The sequence below is a fragment of the Camellia sinensis genome, chromosome 1 (genome assembly GCF_055761805.1).
Source record: "Camellia sinensis isolate YWXY chromosome 1, ASM5576180v1, whole genome shotgun sequence".
Lineage (NCBI taxonomy): Eukaryota > Viridiplantae > Streptophyta > Magnoliopsida > Ericales > Theaceae > Camellia > Camellia sinensis.
Window position 1 is genome coordinate 22,883,408 of NC_138961.1, and position 26,631 is coordinate 22,910,038.

The 26,631-nt window shown below is 46.5% G+C and overlaps 1 protein-coding gene across 1 annotated transcript; it reads right to left on the minus strand.

Annotated features, from left to right (window-relative positions):
• Positions 1-23,045: 23,045 nt before the first annotated feature.
• LOC145823035 (uncharacterized) lies at positions 23,046-23,752 on the minus strand. The gene is made up of 2 exons (XM_082921976.1): positions 23,640-23,752; positions 23,046-23,432 (listed from the first exon to the last, which is right to left on the minus strand). The coding sequence occupies exons 1-2, from the start codon at positions 23,721-23,723 to the stop codon at positions 23,046-23,048; spliced, it is 471 nt and encodes a 156-aa protein (XP_082778102.1). The 5' UTR covers positions 23,724-23,752.
• Between the last annotated feature and the right edge of the window lie 2,879 nt (positions 23,753-26,631).

The window sequence follows — 26,631 nt, forward strand, 5'->3', positions numbered from 1 at the left end:
GCACCATTGATGGCCGGCAGGTGGCCGGCAATATTCACCAGTGGTTGGCTGGCCACTGATGCAAACCTTAGCAGAGTGCTGGTAAGGTAGAGCAAAATGGTTCTGGAAGTGTTCAATTGTGCAAACAGAGGCTTTTGAGAGCAAAGTGAAGGCCTTTTTGGGTGGAAACCGAGCACGCGCATACACGTCTTTCATTTCCCGAGGCAGAACAGCTAATTAGCTTAGTTTAATTACTTAATTATTAGTTGCAATTGTTTTGTAAATTATTTAATTAGTTAGTTAACTAATTAATTCATCTGTTGTTGTAATAATTAGTTAATTAGTTTAGCATAATTAGCTTAAGTAGCATAGCTTAGTTAGCTAGTTAGCTTTATTCATTCAGACTCTCTTTTGTGAGAGCAAAATGATGTATTAATGTGTATGTTTTCCAACCCCGCATCTTTCTCCCTTTTATTTATCCGCTTTTGATGGTTAGATTAGGAGCATCATGTTTCAATTTGCATACCTCATGCTTGCATCCATTCATCTTGTATTGCATGTACCAAGGCTTGGCGCATCATTCAAACTGCATTGTCATTTCAATACTTCGTTGAATACGTGCTTAGACTGCATATTATTTGATTGACTCATATGTCATGTTTAGTAGCCGAGCCTATTAGTTATATTATTGCATGCGTTGCATTAGACATATTGTACAGTTAGGAATCATGCATATTTTTCTAACTCATATCTTTTTGGCTTGGAGTACTAGATGAGTTTTTAGTGATTTAGCATACTTGCATGTGTGTGAATGTTGCTATGACTAGCATGCTTGCCATGAGGCTAAATGCTTACTTGCTAAACTATTTGAATGCTTGTGGATGAAGGCTTGTTGCTTGAATTGGAATGATTCAATAAGTGTATGTTTTTAAGCCCACTTTGTTGGGTGACAAATTTGCAAACGTTAAACCTACTTGAGGTGGCAAAATTAAATTCTTTTTGAAAAACAAACATGAAATTGAATTGTTCCAATTCGGGCAAACTAGTCTATACTTGCTTGTACGCATCACATAGTAATGCTAGCCTAAATAAACCGGAATAAGAACACATAATGTTGATAAAAAATCATATCATGATTAGTAGAGGCTGATCTTTGATCGGGCGAGTGGGGGTGCTCAATTCATGACCTTCCCCTTTCGTACCTAAGTTCCCGAGTTGAGGAAACTTTGGTGATGACGGACACGTGGCCTTTGGCACGAGTCATGGGTTTTCTAACTTTTTCCAAAATAAAATATTTAGGTGGCGACTCTGTATGTGGCAAAGCAGTCCAATTTTGACAGTTTTTATCCTAAAATCAATTTTCCCAAAGATTTGTCGGATCTGGACTCTTTGGTGTTTATTAATTTCACCTTGCACTTGTGAGATTAGATTCAGAACCGCGGGAGTTTTAACTGTAGGGCTTTCTTTCAAACCTTCTGAAAGGGGGGACGAAAAAGTCAGGCTACAGTTCCTGGCGACTCTGCTGGGATTTAGAGAACTTGACTTGAACTCATGATATGATATTTTTTCTACACTTATGTGTTTCTTTGCATTTGCATTTGCATTAGTACACCTAAGTCACTGTGTTTGCCATTTGCTATTCCTGGACGGTTTGCCAAAGGCTCGTCTGGAAAAGCTTGCCAAAAGGTTGACCGATTACGGACTCTACCACGGTGGGAACACAACCCTTGGATCTGGACTACCGCTGTACCGTTTGATCCTCCTTTCACTTCTCGGTGTTAGGTGTGAGAGGTATATTAGGTAGTCTTATTGAGGTACCCTTTTAGACCAATCGGCGTAGTTGCATATTGAAAGCCATAGAGACTGTTCCAAACTAGGACAGGTTGCTCACTCGAATGCAGGATTGTGTGAAACCACCTTGCTTGAATAGAGAACCCTAGCTCCTAACAAAACTAGGACAGTGTAGCCCTACTCCATCATAGAGGTGTTTTGGCTCTCACTTAACTGGTATGTGCTTTTAGAGTGAAACTTTACAGGAATGTACGTATCAGTTGCAAGTTTGGGTATCAGATTTGGAGGCAGAAATCAGTGTTGAGTGTAGTTCTACAACTTATGATTACAACTGTGTCTTGTTCACATCTGAGCTAAGGTGCTGTGCGGTTTTTGATTTTCACTTTCTTTTTGCTTTATTTCTTTTTGCAAGGTAGTTTATCATAATTGCTTTGAATAGTCCATTACTCCCCACGCACTCTGGACCCGTGTAAGAAGACTTTACAAATTCGAGGATCTTGTTATGGGACAACTAGTGTTTGCTTTGCTCCCACCGGTTACAAGACGGAGGAGGATTAGGTATAATTCACCAGTCTAGCAGTCACCTTTTACTTCACCTGTGCCCAGTTAAGCTCAGTCTCCTACTTCGACTCTAATAAGAAATTATTCGCCAGTTCTGATGGCTCAACATCCCCCGGTTAGCATGGAAAACATGTTTCATCATCTCTAGCAAACCATTGAAACCATGGAGCTAGATGCTACCCGCCAAGCTAAAGTTACAGCCACCAAGCAGAAGTGATAAATAGGCTGCAACAACAGCAGCAACAGTAACCACAGCAAGCAACGACTTCTGCTTCCCAAGCACCACCAGTAGGCATCGCAGCACTTGGAATCACTGTCAATGTCCAAGAGAATTTGGGCAACCCGGTAGACCTCATCCCACCGCAAGCCTTTAAGGTACCAGTGTACCAAACTGAGGCATCGTTTGAATTCGAGGTCGACCCCATTGCACTGAAGGTCAACAAGCTAGAGAAGCTTTTCAAGCAGGCATGGTGTGAATTCAATCCCTGACATCGAAGATGGATACACTAACTCCGCAGTAACTCTGCCGGACAGATTCAAGATGCCACACATAGACCGGTTTGATGGCTCTGGGGATCCTGTGGTCCATCCGCAGTTATTCTCAGACATCCTACGGCTAATGGGCCTCACCAAACTTCACAAGCTGTCATTTTTCGGCTGATCCTTGTTAAGAATGCGACTATCTAATATGCAAAGCTGGAAGACTCTTTGAAACGGAGTTGGGAGGAAATGGCTGAGGCCTTCTTCGCATAGTACTCCTACAACACGTAGATCGAGGTCACCACCTGTGATCTTGAGGTAACCTGTTAGGAGCCAAATGAGGGCTTCTCGGACTTTGTGATCTGGTAGAGGGCCAAGGCTTCAATAATGACTACCAGGCCATTCGAGAAGGACCAAATCAGGATGGTGGTCCGTAATTTGCAAGGAAAATTACTGTAGAAGATGATTGTCTTGCCGTTGTTCATATTTACTGAGCTGCACGAAATAGGAGTCCAGATTGAGGATGTAATGAAACAGGGGTTGATAACCGATGAGAATGAGCAGCCTAAGAGGCCTTTTACACGCAGTTCCAATGAAACCACGAGTGGAAGCACAACTTCACAGCCATCCGATATGAATGTTGTCAGCACTACAACCAAAACTGCCAATCCTTTTGCTAGTACAAATCTGCAAACCTCAAACAGCTAGGCCCGATCTCAAAGGGTCTTTACCCGCTCTATATGCCTTTATCCAAAGCCCTGGGGGTGCTGATCAAAAAGGGGCATCTTAAGATGTTAGAACAATGCCCATTACCCAATCCTCTTCTGCCTAAACACAACCCAACCAAATACTACACTTTTCACCAGCAACATGGTCACGACACTGAACAATGCTATAGGCTGCATCATGAGAATCAAGATCTCATTGGCAATAAGGTGATAACACCACCCCAAAAGCCAAATGTGACCACCAACCCTCTTCCAGCCCATAACCAAGTTCCTCCACCCCAGCACTTAAATCTAATACATATACTGGCCATCCTATATGACCCTAGTGTATACATTGCCCCTTCTCACCTACCCAAACCGGTCCTGTTCATTCCTGAAAGCATGGACTTGTGCATGATGAACGTATCCACACTCCAATCTGAACTCGTGGTGGTGACAATGGCAGAAGGAGGGAGGTTAGCCTTGGAGGAGAGTGTTAGCCCATTGCTTGAGAGCTTTGCAGATTTAGCCGAGGGAGTGTATGACCCGTGCTGTTACATTGTACTGACTGATCAAGCCAAACCAGAAGTGGTATTGCCGACAGCAGCAGAGGTTAGTGTGGTTCGAGAGAATGGCCCAAGTCAAGGTCTAGATGATTAGCCGAACTGGAAGAAGACTTAGACAATCTGCAGTTTTTCGACGAATAAGATCAGGGGGACGTGCAGATTGGCTGGTTTGATCTGAATGGGTTGACAGACAACTCCGGGTGGCTTATTGATGAACCTGACTAGGAGGATAAAACTAAACCAAACCTTGAAGAAAAGGAAGCTAGAATAGCTTTAATGGCCGGAATGGCCGAGGACAAGGGGAAATTACCGTAGAGGACTAGTATTAAGAATTTAGCACAAGAATTAGCATTGTGAATACTGCTGATACAGAGAAGGAAGCCGTGTTGAAGCGGTTTGTGCAAGAAAGGGACCAAGACAAACAGGAAGTTGGAAAAGCCCAACACCCTGCGGGTGATGTGAGAATGACTAGAACAGAATCGGACAATTGCTTGTCGGTTGCCGGAGGAATATGGTGGGAAAATGATGATCTGCATTTTGCCCACACTGATGTGAATTGGAGTAGAGACTTGCCAGACAATACCTGGTATTCTGAAGAGGTGGACCATATGACTAAAAGTGAGCAGTACTTTTGTCACGACACAAACCCGCCCCTATGGGTTTAACACCGTAACTGGCCAGTAATCCGTGATTACCGAAGGCCTGCTTAACAGTAATGACAGTAATACAAAGTAAAGGGGCTGGCGGAAGCCAAAACAGTAAATAAAAGATGTCCAATGAGTTGTGACAGTCTGAATGCAAAAAGACTTTATGCACAAGTCACGTTGATAAACAAAACATATATACATATTAAACATATACATAACATCCAGGTTAGGGACCAAGTCCCTTCAACATAACCGTACAGTCAAAACTTATTCATTTATTACAAAACAGAGACAAAAAGGTGGTCCTGAACACCCCAAAGCAGCCTTGGCTTGAATGAACTAGGAACCTCGAGATGAGGCACAACGGTTGGCTTGACAAAACGGGAGCTTAACCTGACGCTCCTAGCATCGGTCTGGTGCCTGGACACCTACATATAAATATAAACAGTGAGCTAAAGCCCAGTGAATAACATATGCGTAAAGAGGTTAAGAATGAATGTCCTTTCAGTAATTAAAACAGTCAATTATATCAGTTATTCAATCAGTGGCTCATATTTCATGCCATAACAGTCATTTAGGAAACATAAAGTCATATGTGGTACATCCAATAGTAAAGCAGTACAGTAGGTCTTAACAGACCGAACAGTCAGTTGATGGCCATCAAACAGTGAACAGTAGTGGTCCCAACATTGGGGTCGACAGAGATCTCTGTAACAGTAGCAGTAACAGTAACGGTAGGTTGTTATGGATGCCACGAGTATAGTTTAGAAATAGGACAAACATTCATTCATTGAATACTAATATTTCAGTAAGCAGTACAGTTGATCATTCAGAAAATAATCATAATTCAACATATCTTTACAACATTATTACTCACAGAGCACTGGGCTATAGACAAGCTAACGAGCGTCCTCGGATGCTAACCCTACAGAGTAACAGAACGAACACACACTCGGGATCAATAACTTAGCCCCTAACTATACATGGTGTGGTTCTATAATATTATCCTCATTAAGATGCCTTAAACTTGGCCTAGGAATGCCTAGGATTGAATGAGGATGCCAAAATGCACTTTAAAACACTTTTCAAATTTTTGCTGAAATAGGGGTCTCGCTCGAGCGTGCCAAAACAGAGGGGTCGCTCGAGCGTGGACTTCCTCGCTCGAGCGATCTATAAAAATGCAAAAAGTGCTGGATGTTGAAAATCTCTGCTCGACGCTCGCTCGAGCGTAAGACATAATCCTCGCTCGAGCGTAGGTTCCTTCGCTCGAGCATGCGTCTACACACGCAGAAAACTTGAGAGCTTGCAATCTATGCTCGAGCCAGCATTCCTTCACTCGAGCGGAGCTCTGAACAAAAGATGGTCGCTTGAGCGTGGAATCTTTCGCTTGAGCGTGGAAGCCAAAATCTAGAATTTCTAGATTTGCCTCCTAAGCTCAAACCAAGCATTCAACACTTCAAAACTCAACCGTTTGGGCCCATTTTCTAGAAAACACTTGAAAACTCATACTACAACACATTTTGTAGATTAATTTTGTAAAATCAAGCCTAAAGGTAAGCCAATTGAACACAATTCAAAGAAACTTTCATGAACTAAGCAAGAACATAACATGCATGAGTTCTAATGGACTCCAATGCTCCAAATCATTATCAAATGTAAGATTGAGCTCAACATCAAGGCGAATTCATGGACTACAACCAAAATATGAACTTGCATGTAAGAATTTCATGAAGAACAACTTCAAACTGCTAGAACATGTACATGCATGCTTGAATTAGCTCACAATTCAACTCTTTAAATTAATTCTTGACTTTAACTCTAAATTTTTCATGAACCATGCAAGAAATAGCTTAAATTCACAATTAAGAAGATGATTTCCTTACCTAGGTCTTGAATTCCAAGTATGGAGGTCTAATTTTGCAATTCCCCCTTCAATTTCTTCTAAGTCTCAAGCAACTCTCAAATGAAATCAAGTTTCTCCTACCTCCCTCTCTCTCACGGTTTTTGGCAAGAAGATGGATGAGAATGGTGCAACAAAATGATATAAAATCAATTAATGGCCTATGTAGACACCCCATTTTTGACCGACCTTAAGACTCAGACGTCACCGATTGAGCGTTTGGTGATGTTGCATAATGTGCTCATTCAGAAGTTTCAGAGTCGCGGCCGCGAGCCCTGCCTCCAGACTTCCGAACCCTTTTCTGTGCCTTGTCTCGGTTTGCGAACCAGACTCGGTTTTCTCTGTTTCTTTTCCTGAGGGGAGGGAGAGGTCCCGTAGACCATCTCTCAATGTCCGTAGGCTACATTTGGTGGCCGTAGACCATTTTTCCCATTTCGGAGTCCGGTTCCCGGTTTCCGGAGCCGGCAGGCCGAGTGCCTCGGTTCGGGACCGCTTAACCATCTCCTATTGCTCTAATTTTTGGCATACATCTTATTTCATCCCTTTTGAGGGACACTGGGGGCTGAGAAACCCACTTCGAGGTCAAATACCATTTTCGGTGCTTAACAGCCCATTTTCGGGACCCCGAACTGCGTGTTTTGACCCCGGAACATTCGTTTTGCAACGGTTTTTGTTCATTTTTGGCAGGTACCTCTGTTTTATCACGAGGAAGGTCACTGAAGGGTGGGAGGCCAGCAATTGTTGCAGCAGCCAGTTATCTCTCCTCCGGAGCCTCCCGGCGCCCGTTTTTCCAACTTCCGGGCTAATGTTGAATACCTTGGAGCTAATGTTGTCAACTTTCAACCACATATCTGTGATCTACACATCTGGGAGGCCACTAAAAGTTGGTGGCCGGCCATTAAGGTCACCTGACCCTTTTGACCCCTTTCTTCCGGGCTAATGTTGAACCCCTTGGACCTTTTTTCTTGAACTTTCAACCACATATCTGTGATGTACACACCTGAGAGGCCCCTAAAAGTTCATGGCCGGCCAGTAATTCAAATTGACCCTTTTGAACCCCTCTTTCCGAGCCAATGTTGAACCCCTTGGACCCACTTTCTTGGAATTTTAACCACATGGTTGTGTTGTACACACATAGGGGTACCTCTCCAATAGCTGGCCGGCCAGAAAAGCTCATTGACCCTTTTGACCCCTAGCCGGCCGGCTAGGGGGTGTGGCCGGCCGGCCACCTCCAGCAAAAGTGTTAGGCCGGCCGTGTTCTTTGCACTGTGCACTTTACAGCTGTGGGGCAATATCCCCCAGATATTTTCTGTATCCGGGGGATATTTTGTGGGGGAGTTTTGCCCTCCTTCTCCCCCACCTTTACACCCCATTTTGAACCCTTATAACCAGCTGGTGGCCTTCTCATTAAGGGTTAGAAAAATTATCCTTCAAAGCTCCATAGCCAACTCCATCTTCTTCCTTCTCAATTCTTCAAAAAACCCTAAGTCACTAACCATCATTCCTTCTACACCATCAAGCTCTACCACCACCATCTCATTTCCAGCAACAAGGAAGGGTTCTTGAAGGCTAAAGAAGCTGCAAATCCATCCAAGAAGCAACAAAAGTTCGAATCTTCAAGGGTAAGTTACACTTTTACCCTTTTGACCCTTTTCCTTGATCTATTTCTAAGTCCCACTTCTTTTTGGTTTCAAGCTCCGACCCTAACTGAAAAGGGCCATATTTTGAGCTCATCTTCACTTCTCATTAAGGGCTCAACCCTGTTTGAGCCCTCCATAATACACTTGCTTCATTCATCATCTTGTATGTCATAGTTTTGCATGCTATTTTTGACCCATGAGAAATTTATTTTCGAGCATGTTGTAAACTGATATAAGGCTTATTTTGAGCCCCTCTTCAACATTGGAGAAGGGCTCAACCTTGTTTGGTGTCTCCATGTGTCACTTGTAGTTCAACCCCTTATTTGGCCCCATTTTTGCATAGATTGATAGCCCTCTTTGCTTCTGTTTTTGGACCTTGGTCCGAACTGAAAGTGGTCTTGTTTTGACCTATACTTCATGTTTCATTCACACTTTTTTTCTGTTTGGTGATTATTTTGTATACTTCATGTTATAGCACCTTTTGAGCCTTGTTTTGCACCACATTTTTAGCATATTTGTATACTGATTTTGAGGTTGCCATATACTGTAAATGTTCATATTTTTGGTCCATCTTCAGTGTTGTAGAAGGAAATTTTTCAGTTTGGGTTTAGCTTATACCACTTGCTTCATTACCCCTCTTTTGGCCCCTATTCTTGCATGCTATTTTTCCTTTACCTATGCTTGCTGTTTGGCCTTGTTTATAACTGTAAAAATGATAATTTTGGGGCTGCCTTGCTTCTGTCTTTACATTCCATGTCCATATTGTGCACGCATTGCATAGCTATAGGCCATTTCGGGTGCCTAAATTCGTATTTCGGGACATTTCCTTGCATTTCATGTCATTTCGCTTCATTTCGGGACTGTTTTCCCCCATATTTTGTTGCTGAAATTCCATTGGCATGCTTGCATATCATTTTTGCCACATTTCATTGCATTTTATCATCGCCTCGGTTTGCGTGCCCGTGTGCACGCATTTCGAGGCACTCCATTTTTATCCGCCGGCATCCGATGTGAGTGTGGCTGAGGCTCACTCATGTTGGTATAAGCCCATTCATCATTTCCATGTCATTTCATCGCATTTTGCCATTGCCTCGGTTTGCGTGCCCGTGTGCACGCATTTCGAGGCACTCCGTTTTTATCCGCCGGCATCCGATGTGAGTGTGGCTGAGGCTCACTCATGTTGGTATAAGCCCATTCATCATTTCCATGTCATTTCATCGCATTTTGCCATTGCCTCGGTTTGCGTGCCCGTGTGCACGCACTTCGAGGCACCTCATTTTCATTATTTCTGCCATCGCCTCGGTTTGCGTGCCCGTGTGCACGCACTTCGAGGCACCTCATTTTCATTGTTTCTGCCATCGCCTCGGTTTGCGTGCCCGTGTGCACGCACTTCGAGGCATCTCATTTTCATTGTTTCTGCCATTGCCTCGGTTTGCGTGCCCGTGTGCACGCACTTCGAGGCACCTTATTTTCATTGTTTCTGCCATCGCCTCGGTTTGCGTGCCCATGTGCACGCACTTCGAGGTGCCTCATTTTCATAGCATTCTGCCATTTTCACGGTTTGCGTTCCCGCGTGCACGCATTTCGAGGCATCTCATTTCATAGCATTCTGTATGTTAGGATTATATCTTAGTTGCATTTCATGCATATCATGCATATTGCATTGTGTCCGGAATAGGAGTTAGCCCGGGCACGGGAAACGAGGTACATTTCGTACTCCGAGTGACGGAATGTGTCTCAATTTCCCAATCACCGACACTCCGGACTATCCATGATGGAGTTAGGTTTTAGCTGTAGTTTCATGTGCATTCATTCTATATTGAATTGTGCATTTCGACTCCTCGGCCATCATGCCTCGGTATGCGTGATTGGTGGCACGAGGATCGAGACATGCATATATCTGTGCAAATACATTGCTATGCCCCTTTCCTGCTCTCTGTTGCAGCAAAACAAAGAACCAACAACCTTTTGGGGCTTGGCACGCATTTCAAGAACAGGTGTAAACAGAGGCTAATTGGGGCATTCCGGTGGATTTCCGCGCAAGACAACCCGGACATGCATCATCCATCAGAAGCAAGGCAGTCCCTGGCTTGCACGCCAGTTTTATTTGCTTTCATAGTTAATTCTTTAATTAATTAGGATTTTGTAATATTTTGGACTGTAATATTCTTTTATTCGGGACTGTAATATTCGGACTATATATTTATTTGGACCCTCCGAGTGAGGGCACAACTGTAATAAGTGTGTGTGAGTGTGATGTATGTCTTCCAACCCCACGTCTTTCTCCCTTTTATTTTATCCGCTTTTGATGGTTAGATTAGGGCATGTTTAAATTAGCATACAGTATGACAGCATGTTTGCATTCATTCATCTGTATTGCATGCACCGGGCTCGGCGCATCATACTAACTGCATTGTACTTTCAATTCCAAAGTTGAATACATGATAGTTGTAACATTCCATATACCATCTTAGAATAGCCGAGCCTGCTATAATTGCATTTTGTATGTGTTGCATTAGGCATTTCTATATAATTAGGATCATGCATGATTTCTAATGAAGTTTCTATTTTGGCTTGGAGTACTCGGTAAGCTTTACGCTTTAGCATCCTTGCATGTGTGTGAGTGCTGCCATGAATAGCATGCTTACCATGAGGCTATGTGCTTATCTGATATAACTGCCTGAATGCCTGTGGGTGAAGGTTGGGTTATCTGAATTGGAATAATTCATCAAATGTTTTAAGCCTACCTGCGGGTAGCAAACCATTTTCAAAAACAAGCATGAAATGTCTTGTTCCAATTCGGGCGACCCGATCTATACTTATATGCTGTGAGCATCACATAGTAACCTAGGCTAATAAACCGGAATAAGAACTCACAATGTTTTCAAAAATTGATATCATGGTTAGTAGAGGCCGGTCTATGACCGGGCGAGCGGGGGTGCTCACGAAGTGACCTTCCCCAATCGTACCCAAGTTCCCGAGCCGAGGCAACTTTGGTGATGACGGACACGTGGCCTTTTGGCACCGAGTCAGGGTTTCCTAAATTTCCCGAAATAAAATATTTAGGTGGCGACTCTGTATCTGGCAAAGCAGTCCATGTTTGGCACTTCTTTCAAAAATCTGTTTTCTCAAAACGATTTGCCGGATTTGGACTCTTTGGTTCAGATTTAGGACCATGACTACAAAGTCGAGTCCGAGCTGTAGCGAGGTCCCCCGCGGGCTTGTTACAGTTTCTGGCGACTCCGCTGGGGATTTAGAGAGCTTGACTCGAACTCATGATATCTGTTTTTGACTACACTTGTGTGTTTCTTTGCATTGCATTTGCATTGGTGCGCCTAGGACACCGTGTTTGCCATCTGCTATTCCTGAACGGTTTGCCGGAGGCTTGTCTTGTCAAGGCATGACCATAAGGCTGACCGGTTGTGGGCTCTGCCGGTATGGGAACACAAACCCCGGTTTTACCGGGGCACCCTCTTTGACCATTCGACCTAGTGCATATTCGGATCCATAGTGACCATTCCAAATTAGGACAGGCTGCTTACCCGTTCATAGGTTGTTTGAAACCGCTGCGTGCGTAGTGAGACCCTAGCTCCTGACAAAATAGGACAGGGAAACCCTACCCCAACATAGGGATGTTTTGGCTCTCACTTATCTGTTATGTGCTTTAGAGTGCGTCTCTACAGGAATGCATGTGTCAGTATATGAGTTTGGGCATCAGGCCTGCGGGCTTCAGTTCAGTATTGACAGTATCAGGCCTGCGGGCATCAGATCAGCATACGAGTTTCAGTATCAAGCCTGCGGGCTACGGTTCAGTATTGACAGTATCAGGCCTGCGGGCATCAGTTCAGTATTGTCGACATCAGGCCTGCGGGCATCAGTTTGGTATTACGGGTATCAAGCCTGCGGGCATCAGCCAGAATTTGAGGATTGGTTATCTGCGGATATCAGATTCTGTTCTAGGGAACAGTGATACAGGGATGATAATCAGTGTTCGAGGACAGTGTGTATTTCAAGCTTATTGACTGTGTGTTGATTATGCCCGACTGTGTGTCTTGCATTTTATTTTAAGCTGTTGTGCTGTCCGTTTATCTGTTTATTTATTTTCTTTTCGCTTTATTTATCTTTTGCTAGGTCAGTTTTAGCACGATTGCTTCCGACCCAGCAGGCATTCCCCAAGCACATTGGACACGAGGTCGTCGACTCCATCGATCTGAGGATCTAATCGACGGACAGCCAGTGTCCTATTCTCTACCCCCTGTTACCAGAAGGAAGCCGAAAAGGCGTAGTGTGTCAGAACAGAGGTTGTCAGGGCAGTGGGTTACCCCGTCAGAGGACAACAGAGGTGAAGTCCTGATTAGTGCTATAAGAGTAGACATACCAGTCAGTCGAATGGAGCAACAGAATACATCAGGGATGGAAGCCCTAATGCGTCAGATGCAGGAGAGCATGAAACAGATGCACGATGATGCCGCCCGTCAAGCAGAATTCTCCAAACAGCAGGCCACAGTCATGGCCCAACAAGCTGAGCTGATTACCAGATTGCAACAGCAGAATACAGCATCTGCTTCACAACAAATTCCTCCTCCGGCAGGGGCCCCATTACCTGAGAAGGCTCCTGCTATCCAGGACGTTCCTCCGAACACCCAGAATACTATACCGACTATCCAAAATCTGCAAGAGGACACAAGTCTTCCAACGGGGCCAGCTCCGCCCCCGATTCTACCACAACTGTCCAAGGTCCATACCCCCAATCACCCGGACTCTCCATCCGAGGTCGAGGTGGATCAAACAGCTCTGAAATTGAGCAAGCTGGAGAAACTCTTCAAGAAATCCCAAGGGGCCAAGGCTATGCCGGATATCGGAGATGGATATACCGAGGAGGCCGTAACGCTCCCCGATAGATTCAAAATGCCACAAATCGACCGTTTTGACGGGACCGGTGACCCCATGGTCCATATCCGACTGTTTGCGGATGTCTTGCGGCCAATGGGCCTAACACGACAACAGAAGCTCTCACTATTCGGCCGAACCCTGTCGGGTGTGGCCTCCCATTGGTACGCAAGATTATCGGATGAAGTGAAGAAGAATTGGGATGAGATGGCTGAGGCCTTTGTCACACAATATTCATACAACACTCAAATCGAGATCACAACCCGTGATCTTGAGACGACGAGGCAGGAGCCTAAGGAATCTTTCTCGGACTTTGTGATCCGATGGAGGGCAAAGGCGTCAACGATGACTTTAAGGCCTACTGACAGAGATCAAATTCGGATGATTGTGCGCAATCTCCACCCGAAGTTAATGCAAAGAATGATTGTGGTCCCCTTCCCTACTTTCGCAGATTTACATGATATGGGGGTGCAAATAGAAGATGCTATGAGGCAAGGTCTGTTTGACCAGGACAGAGAACAACCGAGGAGGACCTTCAATCGCAATAACAATGCAGGCCCGAGCGGCGCTGCAAATACGAGAGCCTCGGAAGTTAGTATGGTCACCACCACTCCCCCTCCCCCTCCAAGGCCCATGACTGCCACACCATTCTCCGGCGCGTCCGGAAGCAACTCACAAAACAGCCGTTTCCAACCACGAGGCCAAAGAACCTTTACTCCACTATATATGCCTCTGACCAAGGTTCTGGGAATATTGATCAGGAAAAATCATTTAAAACCCCTGGAACCAAAGCCATTACCAAATCCACTCCCCCCCTCATACGACCCGTCAAGGTACTGCGCATATCACCAACAACACGGTCATGACACCGACCGTTGTTACAGATTGCGTCATGAGATTCAAGATCTTATTGACAAACAGGTGATCGCGCCTCCTGATAAACCCAATGTCACAACCAACCCTCTCCCACCACATAACCAAGCTCCTCCTCCCAAAAGAATTAACTTTATCCAGACTGGGGTCGCATCTTACGATCCTAGCATCTATATTACGCCCACCCACTTACCCAAGCCGGAGGTGTTCCTCCCCGATTGCACTGACTTCTTGTGCATGGTGGACATCTCCAAAACCCAACCGGAACCGATGGTGGTGACCGTCGGAGATAGAGCAGGGCAGATTTTGGGAGAGACTGAGTCTGTTGAATCTGGGACTGGGCAGAGTTTTGCTGAGGGAGCCTATGATCCAAGCAAGTACATCCTATCAACGAGCCGAATTGGGCTAAGTGTAGAATTGCCAGAGACAGGAGAACTATGCATGATCCGGGGGGATGGATCTAGGCTATGGGCAGATGAGCTGACAGCCGTAGAGGAGGACTTTGCTAACTTGCAATTTCTTGAGGACCAGGAACTCGGGGATGCGTCGATTAACTGGTATGATTATGAGGAATCAGAGGAGGCCACAGGATGGCTCGAAGATCAACTGGATGCAGTGGGGGAAACTCAATCAGAACAGAGCCCGGCAAGGGCAGAAATATCAGTTGTGGCTGGAACGGCCGAAAATCAAGTTGTACCGCCGGAGAGCGCCGGTGTAAAGAGTTCTGCTCGGGACATGGGCATTATTGATATGGAAACTGTTGAACCACCAGCTGTACTGACGCAGTTGGAACAAGAAAAGTTTGAGGCTACTGAGAGAGCCAGAAAGGCAAAGGGCCCTGAGGGGACCGAAAGTGCAGTGTGTACGAAAACAGGCAATGCTGCGAGCATATGGACAGAAAGCACTGAGAGCGCAAGTAGACCGGAGCCGGACAGGTGCCTGTTGGCTGCCAGTGGAATGTGGTGGGAAGATGACGATTTGTGTCTTGCCCACACCGATGAGGACTGGGGGAATAACCAGCCGGATGATACTTGGTATCTTGATGAAGTGGACCATATGACAAGAAGTGGGCGGTACTTTAAGCCCCCACACCTGGACCAACCCGAGGCATCCGGGAAGGACAGAGAAGCAGAAAGACAGAAGGAGAAGCAAATTGAAGATGAAGCTGTGCTGAAGCAGTTAAAGAAAATACAAGCAGACATCTCCATCTGGGGACTGCTAATGGCATCACGAGTGCACAGAGAAGCTGTCCTATCTGCTATGGACAAGTCCAAACTCTCCATAGACACCACGCCTGAACAGCTGGTTGGACTGGTTTTTCCGGGAGGAGGTTCCCCGGCATTAACCGTTTCGGACAAAGAGCTACCACCTGAGGGCACAAGTCATAACAAGCCTCTCTATATTTCTGTGGAATGTAGAGATAAGTGGATACCGGTGGTACTTGTTGATACCGGGTCTGCGATCAATGTCTGCCCGACCAGAACGGCATATGCAATCGGGTTGAAACCCGTGGACTTCGTCCCAACCACCCAAGTGATCAGAGCATATGACAATACCAGCAGAGAAGTGATGGGGACTGTTAAAATTCAAACCAAGGTTGGTCCAGGACAACACAGTATTGAATTTCATATCTTGGACGTTCCCGCAACCTTTAACCTACTTTTGGGGCGACCGTGGTTGCACCAGGTCAAAGCAGTCTCTTCCACTCTACATCAGATGCTAAAATACCCTCACGGGAAAGGGATAGCAATCATTTTTGGGAATTCATCAATCCATCCGCCACCGGAAGTGTCTACACCTGTCCTGGAGATCGAGCACGGCACGGAGGATGTGTTTTTGTCGGGGTTCACTTTGGCCGAGGCTCAAGTGGTGCAGAATGTCATGGCTGTGAATGAGGGCATGTATGTTAGTGCTCAATCTATATACCTCATGAACAAGCTAAAGCATACCCCTGGAATGGGATTAGGGAGAAGTGGCCGGAAGGGCGTCTCAGTATTGGCCGAAGTGCCACACAACCCCCACGCCTTTAGACTGGGTTATCTGCCCACCAAGGAAGACTGGGTAAGGAAAGGAAAAGAAATTGCCGGAAGGGCCAGGGCGAAGAAGGCCGGGAAGCCATTTGATTTAATGCACAGGCCCATCTGGGGTACCCTAAACGGACGTTTTGTCCGGGAGGGGGAAGATTTTCCATTCTGCGGCTTCCCGGAGCCATGGCTAAACGCGGAGGGGACGCGCGTGCCTGGTTTTGAAATCTTCTTCGACATACAATTATCTGGGGATGACGTTGCCGAAGCGCAGACAGACCCACCAACTGAGGTTGAGCAGTGTGAAACAGTGGATCCTGAGAGTACAGAGCTTGAAATGGGGGTAGCACTGGCGAGTCTACTATCAGATCCTCCGATCGGCCAAGAGTGCTTGGGGGATAACTCTTCGGTTTCTGTGATTGGAGATGAAATAGCTGCGGGCTTTCCAGCGCCGATCTTGGATGCATCTATCGCACCTTCTCTCATCTGGCAGTATGAAGAAGGCTTTTTATCTAGCAGTTCCGGGTCAGGTAGTGAGCCGGAATCTGATTCTACCGAATCTTGTGAGTCAGAATCAGATTCCAGCTCGACTGAGTCTGAGTCCGGTATTCCTGGGAGTGATAACCCGAATGCCACAGTCCTGTCTAGGTCGTCTTTTTCATTTTCTTTTGAGTCTGTTGTAACAGAGGAATCTGACGGCTTGGAAGTATTTAATGAGAATGATGTGGATGTGGTTTCCGAGTATTTTTCTGTGCCTTTAATTTATTGCTTAAATCAGGATTTTCAAAATTTTGATGAAAACAGCGAGGAAGAAATTCCCCCAGTTTTGCAACGATTAATTAATCAAGCGCAGGAAAGATTTGTTAAACCTTTAATGGATGAAATCACTACTGTGAATGTTGGTACTGAGAAGGACCCGCGGCTGGTCCAGATCGGGTCCACGTTGTCTTCAGAGGAGCGCGAGCGCTTAGTCGCTTTATTAAAAGATTTCAAAGATGTTTTCCCGTGGTCCTATGAAGACATGCCTGGAATCGATCCTGAGATTGTACAGCACCGGATCCCTCTTGATCCAGAGGCCCGCCCTGTCAAACAGAAGCTCAGAAGGATTTGCCCGGACTGGGCCCTCAAGATTAAGGAAGAGGTCACCAAGCAAATTGACGCAGGGTTCCTGCTGGTATCTGAATATCCAACTTGGTTGGCCAACATAGTTCCGGTGCCAAAGAAGGATGGCAGAATTCGGGTCTGTGTAGACTTCAGAGATTTGAACAGGGCCAGTCTGAAGGACGACTTCCCCTTGCCACACATTGACGAATTGGTGGATTTCACGGCAGGACACGCCTTGCTTTCGTTTATGGATGGTTTCTCAGGCTATAATCAGATAGTGATGGCACCCGAAGACCGGGAGAAGACTGCGTTCACTACCCCGTGGGGTACATATTGTTATAGAGTAATGCCATTTGGGTTGAAGAATGCTGGAGCTACGTATCAACGGGCAGCGACCACAATATTGCATGATATGATCCATAAGGAGGTCGAGGTGTACGTGGACGACATGATTGTCAAGTCCAAAGATAGAGAGGGCCACTACGCCGCCTTACAAAAATTCTTTCAAAGGATCAAAGAGTTTCGGCTGCGACTGAATCCCCAGAAATGCACGTTTGGTGTTACAGCAGGGAAGATGCTAGGGTTTCTGATCACACAAAGGGGCATCGAGGTCGACCTTTCCAAAATCAAGGCCATCTTAGAAATGCCACCACCAAGGACTGAAAAGGAGGTGCGAGGCTTTCTAGGTAAAGTGCAATTCATAAGACGGTTTATTTCTAAATTAACCTTGACTTGTGAACCACTTTTTGGCCTCCTGAAGAAAGGAAAGAAATTCCAATGGGACGGCCGATGTCAAGCAGCTTTTGAGCAAATCAAAGAGTACCTACAGAACCCACCCGTGTTGTCACCGCCAGAGCCGGGGAGACCGTTGATACTGTACCTTTCGGTAACTGAAACTACCATGGGCTGCATGCTCGCGCAGGAATCAGAAGACAAAGTGGAAAGAGCCATTTACTATCTGAGCAAAAAGATGCTGGATTACGAGACCCGCTATACACCGTTGGAGAAGGCTTGTTTGGCCTTGGTATGGGCAACCAGGAAACTGCGGCACTACCTGTTAGCCCACTCAGTAATGTTGGTTTCCCGTTTGGATCCCATCAAATATCTCTTCGAGAAACCAGCACTTACGGGTAGGCTAGCTCGATGGCTGCTGTTGCTCTCCGAATTTGATTTGAAGTATGTAACGCGCAAGTCAGTAAAAGGCAGAGCGGTAGCGGAGTTCCTTGCCGACCACCCGGTTGAGGGGGATGAAGCGGTTGAGTATCTATTCCCAGATGAAGCCATTCTGCACGTCGAAGATGAAACTTGGACAATGTACTTTGACGGAGCGTCAAACCAGTATGGGTATGGGATAGGGGTGTTGCTGATAGCGCCCGATGATTCCCGTATTCCTTTAGCATTCAAGCTCCGGTTCAAAGTCTCCAATAATGAAGCAGAGTATGAGGCATGTATTGCTGGCCTGGAAGCAGCTCTGGAATTAGGGGCAAGACGGTTGGACGTCATTGGGGACTCGAACCTTGTTGTGTCTCAAGCAAAAGGAGATTGGAAGGTCAAGGAGGAAAGGATGATAATCTACCACCAAACCTTGGATTTGTTAATTCCTCGATTTGAGAAGCTAAATTTCACCCACCTCGTAAGAGAGAACAACAGGTTTGCAGATTCACTAGCAACTCTATCTTCTATGATAGACATCCCGTCCGGAGTCCGGATGCGTCCAGTCATTATTGATCAGAAGTTCGTGCCGGCATACGAGTCGATTTCCGCCATAGATGAGGTTCAAGACGGCAACCCCTGGTACTACGACATCTGGAACTTCTTGGAGAAGGAGGCATATCCACTAGGGGCAAATGCCAAAGATAAGAGGGCTGTCAGAAGAATGGCTGCTCAGTTCGTTATCTGCGGGGGAAATTTGTACAAAAGGGGTCATCTGGGAATGCATAAGCTCTGTGTAGAAGCTGAAGAGTCAAAACGCCTGATGGAAGCCATCCATGGGGGGGAGTGCGGTGCACACATGAATGGAGTGATGCTGGCCAGAAAGATCCTCAGACAGGGTTACTACTGGTCAACCATGGAGGAGGATTGTATTAGCTTTGTTCGGCGATGCCACAAATGTCAAATCCATGCAAACCGCGTGAACATCCCGCCGTCAAAACTGTACAACGGCCTTTTTCAGTCTGGGGAATTGATGTGATCGGAGCTGTTACCCCGAAGGGGTCCAACGGGCATGAGTTTATCCTAGTAGCGATAGATTATTTTACAAAGTGGGTCGAGGCCCAATCATACGCGGTGTTGAAGGCGTCACATGTCGCAAAGTTCATCAGGAACAACATCATCTGTCGCTACGGAGTGCCAAACGAGATAATTTCAGATAATGGTTCCCACTTCAAGAAAGAAGTGATAGACTTGTTGGAGAAATACAATGTGGCTTTCCATAAGTCATCTACATACAGGCCGCAGACCAACGGAGCAGTTGAGGCCGCCAACAAGAATATCAAGCATATACTACAGAAGATGGTGGAAACCTATCGAGATTGGCCAGACAAGCTGCCATTTGCTCTATGGGGCTACAGGACTTCAATCAGAACTTCTACTGGAGCAACTCCATATTCATTGGTCTATGGAATGGAGGCTGTTCTACCCATTGAGATTGAGGTTCCGTCGTTACGAGTATTGGCTGAATGCCAGATAGCCGAGGCAGATTGGCAGCAAAGCAGATTCGAAGAACTCATGCTCTTTGATGAAAGAAGACTGAAAGCACTGTACCACATCCAAGGCTATCAACGCAGAATCGCCCGGGCTTTCAACAAGAAGGTTAAGTCCAGGAATCTGAAAGAAGGAGATTTGGTGCTCAAAGACAACCGAGCTCCCATCCACGACCCAAGGGGCAAGTTCAAACCTAATTGGACTGGTCCTTACATCATCAAAGCTATCTGGTCAGGTGGGGCTGTGGTTCTGATGGATCTAGATGGCTTGGAGTTCTCACAACCGATCAATATGGACAAGTTGAAGAAATACTATCCTTGAGAGGCTCGCTAGGCCGAAAACCCGAAAGGGCGACCTAGGCAAAATTTAGAGCACAAAAAAATTAGAAACTATAAAAACTGAGCTCGCAAGGTTGAAAACCCGCAAAGGGCGGCCTTGGCAAAAGTTAGAGCGCAAAAGGAGAGTGAAAATACTCGAGCGAACCTAAGCCTGAACTACGTAAGGCTTGATTCCCATCTTTGGGATACGTAGGCAGCTTCACCTTGAAGTTCAGCCATAAACTCTTCCCCGATCAACTATGTCCACTTTGATCATCTCAGTTATCTTTATTTATCAGCATTTATTGCGATCTCCGGTACAGTGCTGTTCAAACTAGGGGCAATTTTCCGTTGCCATGACGGTGCAAAGTTACTCAGACTAGGGGCAACTTTCCGTTGCTATGGAATGCCGCATTGTTCTTCAGACTAGGGGCAACTTTCCAGTTGCGAGGATCTGGGGTTGTGCATCTCAGTGACAGATTTTCGGCGTGTCCAATTCTGATCCACATTGAAAATAGTTTTGAAAAGTTTTAATAAAAGTTGACTTTGTTCAAATCAATCTTTTTACGACTTAGACCATTTTTAGACCAAAAGTGGAAAATTTTCAGTACCATAACTTTCAATTTCATTGATTTCAAAATAGAGTTCTCCTGCTCTTGCATTACAATCGAGGTTGCTTATTTTAGTACATTCATAAAGAAAACTTGAAAACGCTAAATAAGCAATAAATTTGGGGCATAGTTGAATCAAGTATCTCTGTGTCCCCTCTCGGAGCTGGACGGAGCATTTGATGCCAAGCTGGGCCCAACCTGTGCCTCCTCATTGAGCCAATCCACGCACTCATCGGATAAAGTGCAACTGAAAGTTGAGGCAGGGGCCAGGAGCTCTCTAGTCCTCCATGCTGTGGCATATCGGGCAAGCTGTGCACCCCGGACCGGGAAAGCGGCTGGATACTCAATCCCCTCCGGTGGGCAAGTCTGATCATGGCCAAACTGACGCAGGAACCGGAACGGAAAATAGAATACGCAGTGGGTTAGAACAATCAGTTGGATCCCAATCAGCCGGGACATACTATAGCTCATTGCCGGGAGGTTGAGCCAAGGACAACGCCAAGCAATGCCGTCTGCGGACAAATTGCACATCCAATCGAACCACCACCTTTCGTCAAGAGCATTGACTAGGCGCTGCCGAAAGAAGTAGCCTCAAGCTGAATAAGCGGGGCAAGAGTCCACAACCTGCAACTTATCCATTAACCATACCTAGGGGAGGGATGGAAAATGAGAGAATAAAGAATAGAGAGATGTACGATGAGTGAAAAGTAAGACAAGGGTTTTGAGAGAAGAATCGAGCCTGAGGGTCGAGTGATGTGAGCAAATATATATGTGAGGTCGGGTGGGAAACATTACCTGTAGCAGCAGTGGACTCCCAGCAAACCTAGTCGCCTCCCGGTGATAGACAGAATTTAAACCCATCAATGTCTCGGCCAAGGTCATGGCAATACAGCTCTTCCCTTCTCTCAAACCTTGGGCGACTTCAATCAGGCGAATGCTAGCCCCGCCGAGGCCCGAGGAAAGCAGAAAGTGAGACAACAAACATAAACAGAGGGCGTGTTGCCGGAAACCCTGCCAATAATGGTTGCTGCGGTCACCAGCGTCGGAAAAACGGTGGACCAAGCCGAGGATGTCCAGCTCTCCACTGCAGATCAGAGATCGAGCATCATGCGCCGTGAGCCCACACATCCGCCCTAAAGCCTGGGCATGACCAAAACGGAGTTGAGGCAAGATCACTTCAGAGCACTCGGACTCCATCAAAACCTGAAAATCTTTGAAAGTGAGACACATCTCTTGGCCGCCAAAGCTAAAAACATGCGTCACTGGATTCCAGAACCTTGCCGCGGCATGGAGAAAAGGACGATGTAGCGGAGTACGGCTCAGCGTGAATAGTGCATTCAAGCCGAAACCCCGGAAATTCAGCTTTTCCGAGCCATCTAGAGAGGAGATCCAAGATGTGACATTTTCCGCAAGAAATGCCTCCATCCTTGTCTAAAACTAAGATGAAATGAATGTTCCCGAAGTTGAGGCTTTTATAGAAGGAAAAACACTATTCACGGGGACACGTGTCAAAAAATCTGGTGGCTGCAGGACTGAATGGTCGGCCAGCTACTTTTTCTGGCTGGCCAGCCATTTACTTTTTCAGAAATGGCCGGCCAGCTGTCTCTCTCCACCAAAAATGGCCGGCCAGCTCCCAGGGATGGCTGGCAATGCTGCAGTGTATCTCCCTGACCCTGTTTTACCCTTTGAGGAAAGTTCCAAGCATTTCCATGCAACGGGGGAGTCAAAGGCCTTCATCTCTCTCCGTTTCGGATGCGTTCCGGTGCCCAGGTCGTCAGAAGTACACTTTGTTGTTGTTGAGTTTTGTTTATCGAGTTGTTGTTTTTGCTTATCGAGTTGTTCGTCGAGCGGACGTGTTTTTTGTTTTTTTTAAGTCATTGCTCTCTGTTTAAGCAATTTTTGTTAAAGTCTTGTTTATTTATGTTGTTGCATCTTGCTTATCTAGTTGTAAACTTGCTAAAGATTCTGTTATATCTTAGTAAGTTGATTTGTTTAGTTTGTTGCGTCGGTTCACTACCTGACTTGGTGATTACACAATGCGCATTACCACTCAATTTCATTCTTGTGCAAAGTAAATGATGCGATACGATGCTAAAAGTTCAAATTACAAACACCTTTTCAAAAGCTATTTCATTTCATCATGCTTTACAACATACAAAGGTACAAGTTTTACAAAAAATAAAACTGCCTAACATTGTGCAAAGTGCTACAAACTACTAGTAAAAGGAAAAATAAAGCAGGAAATAACAACATCAAAATCCTCGGGAGCGGGAACGAGAAGCACGCCTCGTCCTCTTTTGCGGGACGACCTCCACACCATCATCTGAGTCGGAGCTGTCATCCTCAGGATCCTCCTCAGCCTCGCCTCTGTTCCCCGAGCCAAAACCGGAGCCTCCCTCCTCAACAGATGTCTCGAACTGACGGTCGGTAGCCTCCTCCTCCTCCTCATCAGGCTCCACCTCCACAACATGAGCCCTGCGTCTGCGGACAGGCCCTCCTCGAACTCCTCGAAAAGGCCTAGATGGCCTGGCTCCTCGGGAAGGCCGAGATGACCCCGCCCCCTGAAAAGGCTCAGATGGCCCAGCTCCCCAATGAGGCCCAGGTGGCCTGGCCTGCGGCTGACCGGACCATGAAGGCATCTGAAAACAAAGAGTTCAATTCAAGTACGTCAGTCCAAATATGTACATCAGATGCAGATACAAGCAAAAGCTATATGAAGTGGGTGCATATAAATACAGTGTACAAGTGGGGTGTGTGTCAGATGTGATCTACACAAATAGTCTATCGATGCAGTAGAAATCAGCATGTCATCAGAAGTATGATAAATGCCAAAAACTGAAGGGTACCTGAATGCCCGCGACAGATAACTGTGCCTCCCTGCGCAGGACCATGCCCTCGAGTGTGGCCACCAGCCCAACCACCTCCTCCATGTACCCTCGCGATGGCTGCAAAAATGAGCTCATAATCATCAGTAAACAGAAGAATGTCTAAACATCTGAATGATGAATGAAAAGTGGAGCATACCGGCGGTGAGTCCGGATCAATGGCGTATCGATCACTGGGCATAGGAGGCTCTAGTGGGATCGGAGTCGGAGAGCTAGCCCCATACTGCCACGCCATCAACTCAGTAGGCATATCTGGCCATCCCAGATGAGGATGAATCGACGGAGTCGGAGGAAACGGTCTACTCCCACCTCTAGATGCGCCAGCCCTGCTAGAAGAAGGGATGTCTGTAGCTCGAGCCTGAGCCTGGTCCGAGGATGACATACCGGCAGGTCTCATCATCGGAATACGAGCTTCTGTCAATGGAGGCATCAAATATATGTGACGGTAGGTGGCGTAGTCCCCCTCCGCAACATATAGCAAAGCATCACTGCCCAGCATGGCGCCGACTACCTCTGAGTAAGAGAGCCTGTCAGCGGTCCGCATACTAGCTGGAGGTACTGCGGGAACATCCTGAGAAAGATACCCCCGTACCTGGCGCAGAAAGCGCTCCCCCAGGAACCAGGCCCTGCCAACCGGCCCTTCGAGCAGGACCCTATACTGGGAGATGCCTGATGCTCCGGTATACTGAAGTCGGAGATCATCACCCAGGGGCGCCCAAGGCTGCCATGTAATCTGCAGATGACAAATGCATAAACCGATCAGAAATCAAGAATATACAGTGCAAATCAAAGATGAAAATGAAAAGGACTGAAAGTTCTGAGGTACCTCTGAATGCCGCACAGTGTCGAAGTACTGTCGCGGGCGAACGAGGGTCTCTCGAGGCCTCGACCGGTGTGGGCCCTCGAATATCAATGAATATGGAGTCACGGGAATCCCTACCACCTCCAGCTCTGGGGCTAATGATGGGAAGTATACATAAACCCATAGCTGAGAAAAGCAGTACAGAGTGTAAGTACGAAATGCTGAGAGCAAAATACAGACTGTAAAAGTGCGCTGTGTGTGCAATGTACAAGTAATGAGAGCAGAAATGTAAATCGAGGGGACAGAAAGTACCTCCCAAGCTCTCCAGTAGCCGCCAAGCAAATCGCCCCGCCCGCGGGAGGTCGCGCTCATATAAAAGTAAAGGGTAGCCAGGCCGGCGCCACCCCAGTCATATCTACTGACCTGTGATAGGTCGACTAGAGCGCTCAGCAGGTATAGCCCAATGGTGTTCCCTCTGTCGGCGAACAAGGTAGTCCCGAAGAGGAACATCAGAAAACCACGGGCATACTGCTCCGTCTCCTCGGGAGTCTCGGGTACTATCTCCGCCCGCCGGAAATGGGAGGAGAACCAAGTGTATCGGACTCTCCCTGAAACCCTATCAACAGGCGGGCGAGCCCCCAACAAGTACATCCAGGCGGCCTCCCACTCGCCCATATCCTCGTCGTAGGGAATGGACCAACCTCCGACGTCTAAGCCGGTCAATACAGCAAAATCAAAAGGGGTCATAGTCATGTCCCCGGTAGCAGAGAAATGGAAGGAATTGGTGGTGTCCCACCATTTCTCTACCAGAGCTGCCATCAAGGTCCTCCTGGCAGGACAGCGTGACAACCCGACGCAAAAGGGGCCAAATCCCGCCAAGTCTACTAAGTCTCTGACGCCCTCCGGGAGCTCAGCATACCAATCCCGCGCCATGGTAGAGCCATATCCTCACACACTGCGGGAGCAAGCCTGCATTCAGAATGAATACATGTGTGCCAATGAGATGAAATGGGCTGTGTGCCAATGAGATGAAATGGGCTGTGTGCCAATGAGATGAAGTGGACTGTATACCAATGAAGTAAAATAAGCTACATGCAAAATCTACCTGGGCTGCGTGTTCAGAAAATTTGAAATTTGGGCTGCGTGTTCAACTTTCAGTTAAATTGTGGGCTGCGTGTTCACTATCTACCTGGGCTGCGTGTTCAGAAAATTTGAAATTTGGGCTGCGTGTTCAACTTTCAGTTAACTTGTGGGCTGCGTGTTCACTATCTACCTGGGCTGCGTGTTCAGAAAATTTGAAATTTGGGCTGCGTGTTCAACTTTCAGTTAACTTGTGGGCTGCGTGTTCACTATCTACCTGGGCTGCGTGTTCAGAAAATTTGAAATTTGGGCTGCGTGTTCAACTTTCAGTTAACTTGTGGGCTGCGTGTTCACTATCTACCTGGGCTGCGTGTTCAGAAAATTTGAAATTTGGGCTGCGTGTTCAACTTTCAGTTAACTTGTGGGCTGCGTGTTCACTATCTACCTGGGCTGCGTGTTCAGAAAATTTGAAATTTGGGCTGCGTGTTCAACTTTCAGTTAACTTGTGGGCTGCGTGTTCACTATCTACCTAGGCTGCGTGTTCAGAAAATTTGAAATTTGGGCTGCGTGTTCAACTTTCAGTTAAAGTTGTGGGCTGCGTGTTCACTATCTACCTGGGCTGCGTGTTCAGAAAATTTGAAATTTGGGCTGCGTGTTCAACTTTCAGTTAACTTGTGGGCTGCGTGTTCACTATCTACCTGGGCTGCGTGTTCAGAAAATTTGAAATTTGGGCTGCGTGTTCAACTTTCAGTTAAAATTGTGGGCTGCGTGTTCACTATCTACCTGGGCTGCGTGTTCAGAAAATTCGAAGTTTGGGCTGCGTGTTCAAATTTCAACTATTGTGGGCTGCGTGTTCACTATCCAAATCTGGGCTGTGTGTTCAGAAAATGTAAAGTGTGGGCTGTGTGTTCACTTTCGAATTCGGGTTGTGTGTTCGACAAATCAGTGTTTGAACCGTGTGTTCTAATGTGAGCTGTGTGTTCGCAATTAATTGATGAGCTGAGTGTTCAAAAATTCAAGTGTTGAAACTACATGTTCAAGATGTAAACAAAGTACTATGTCATAAGCTAA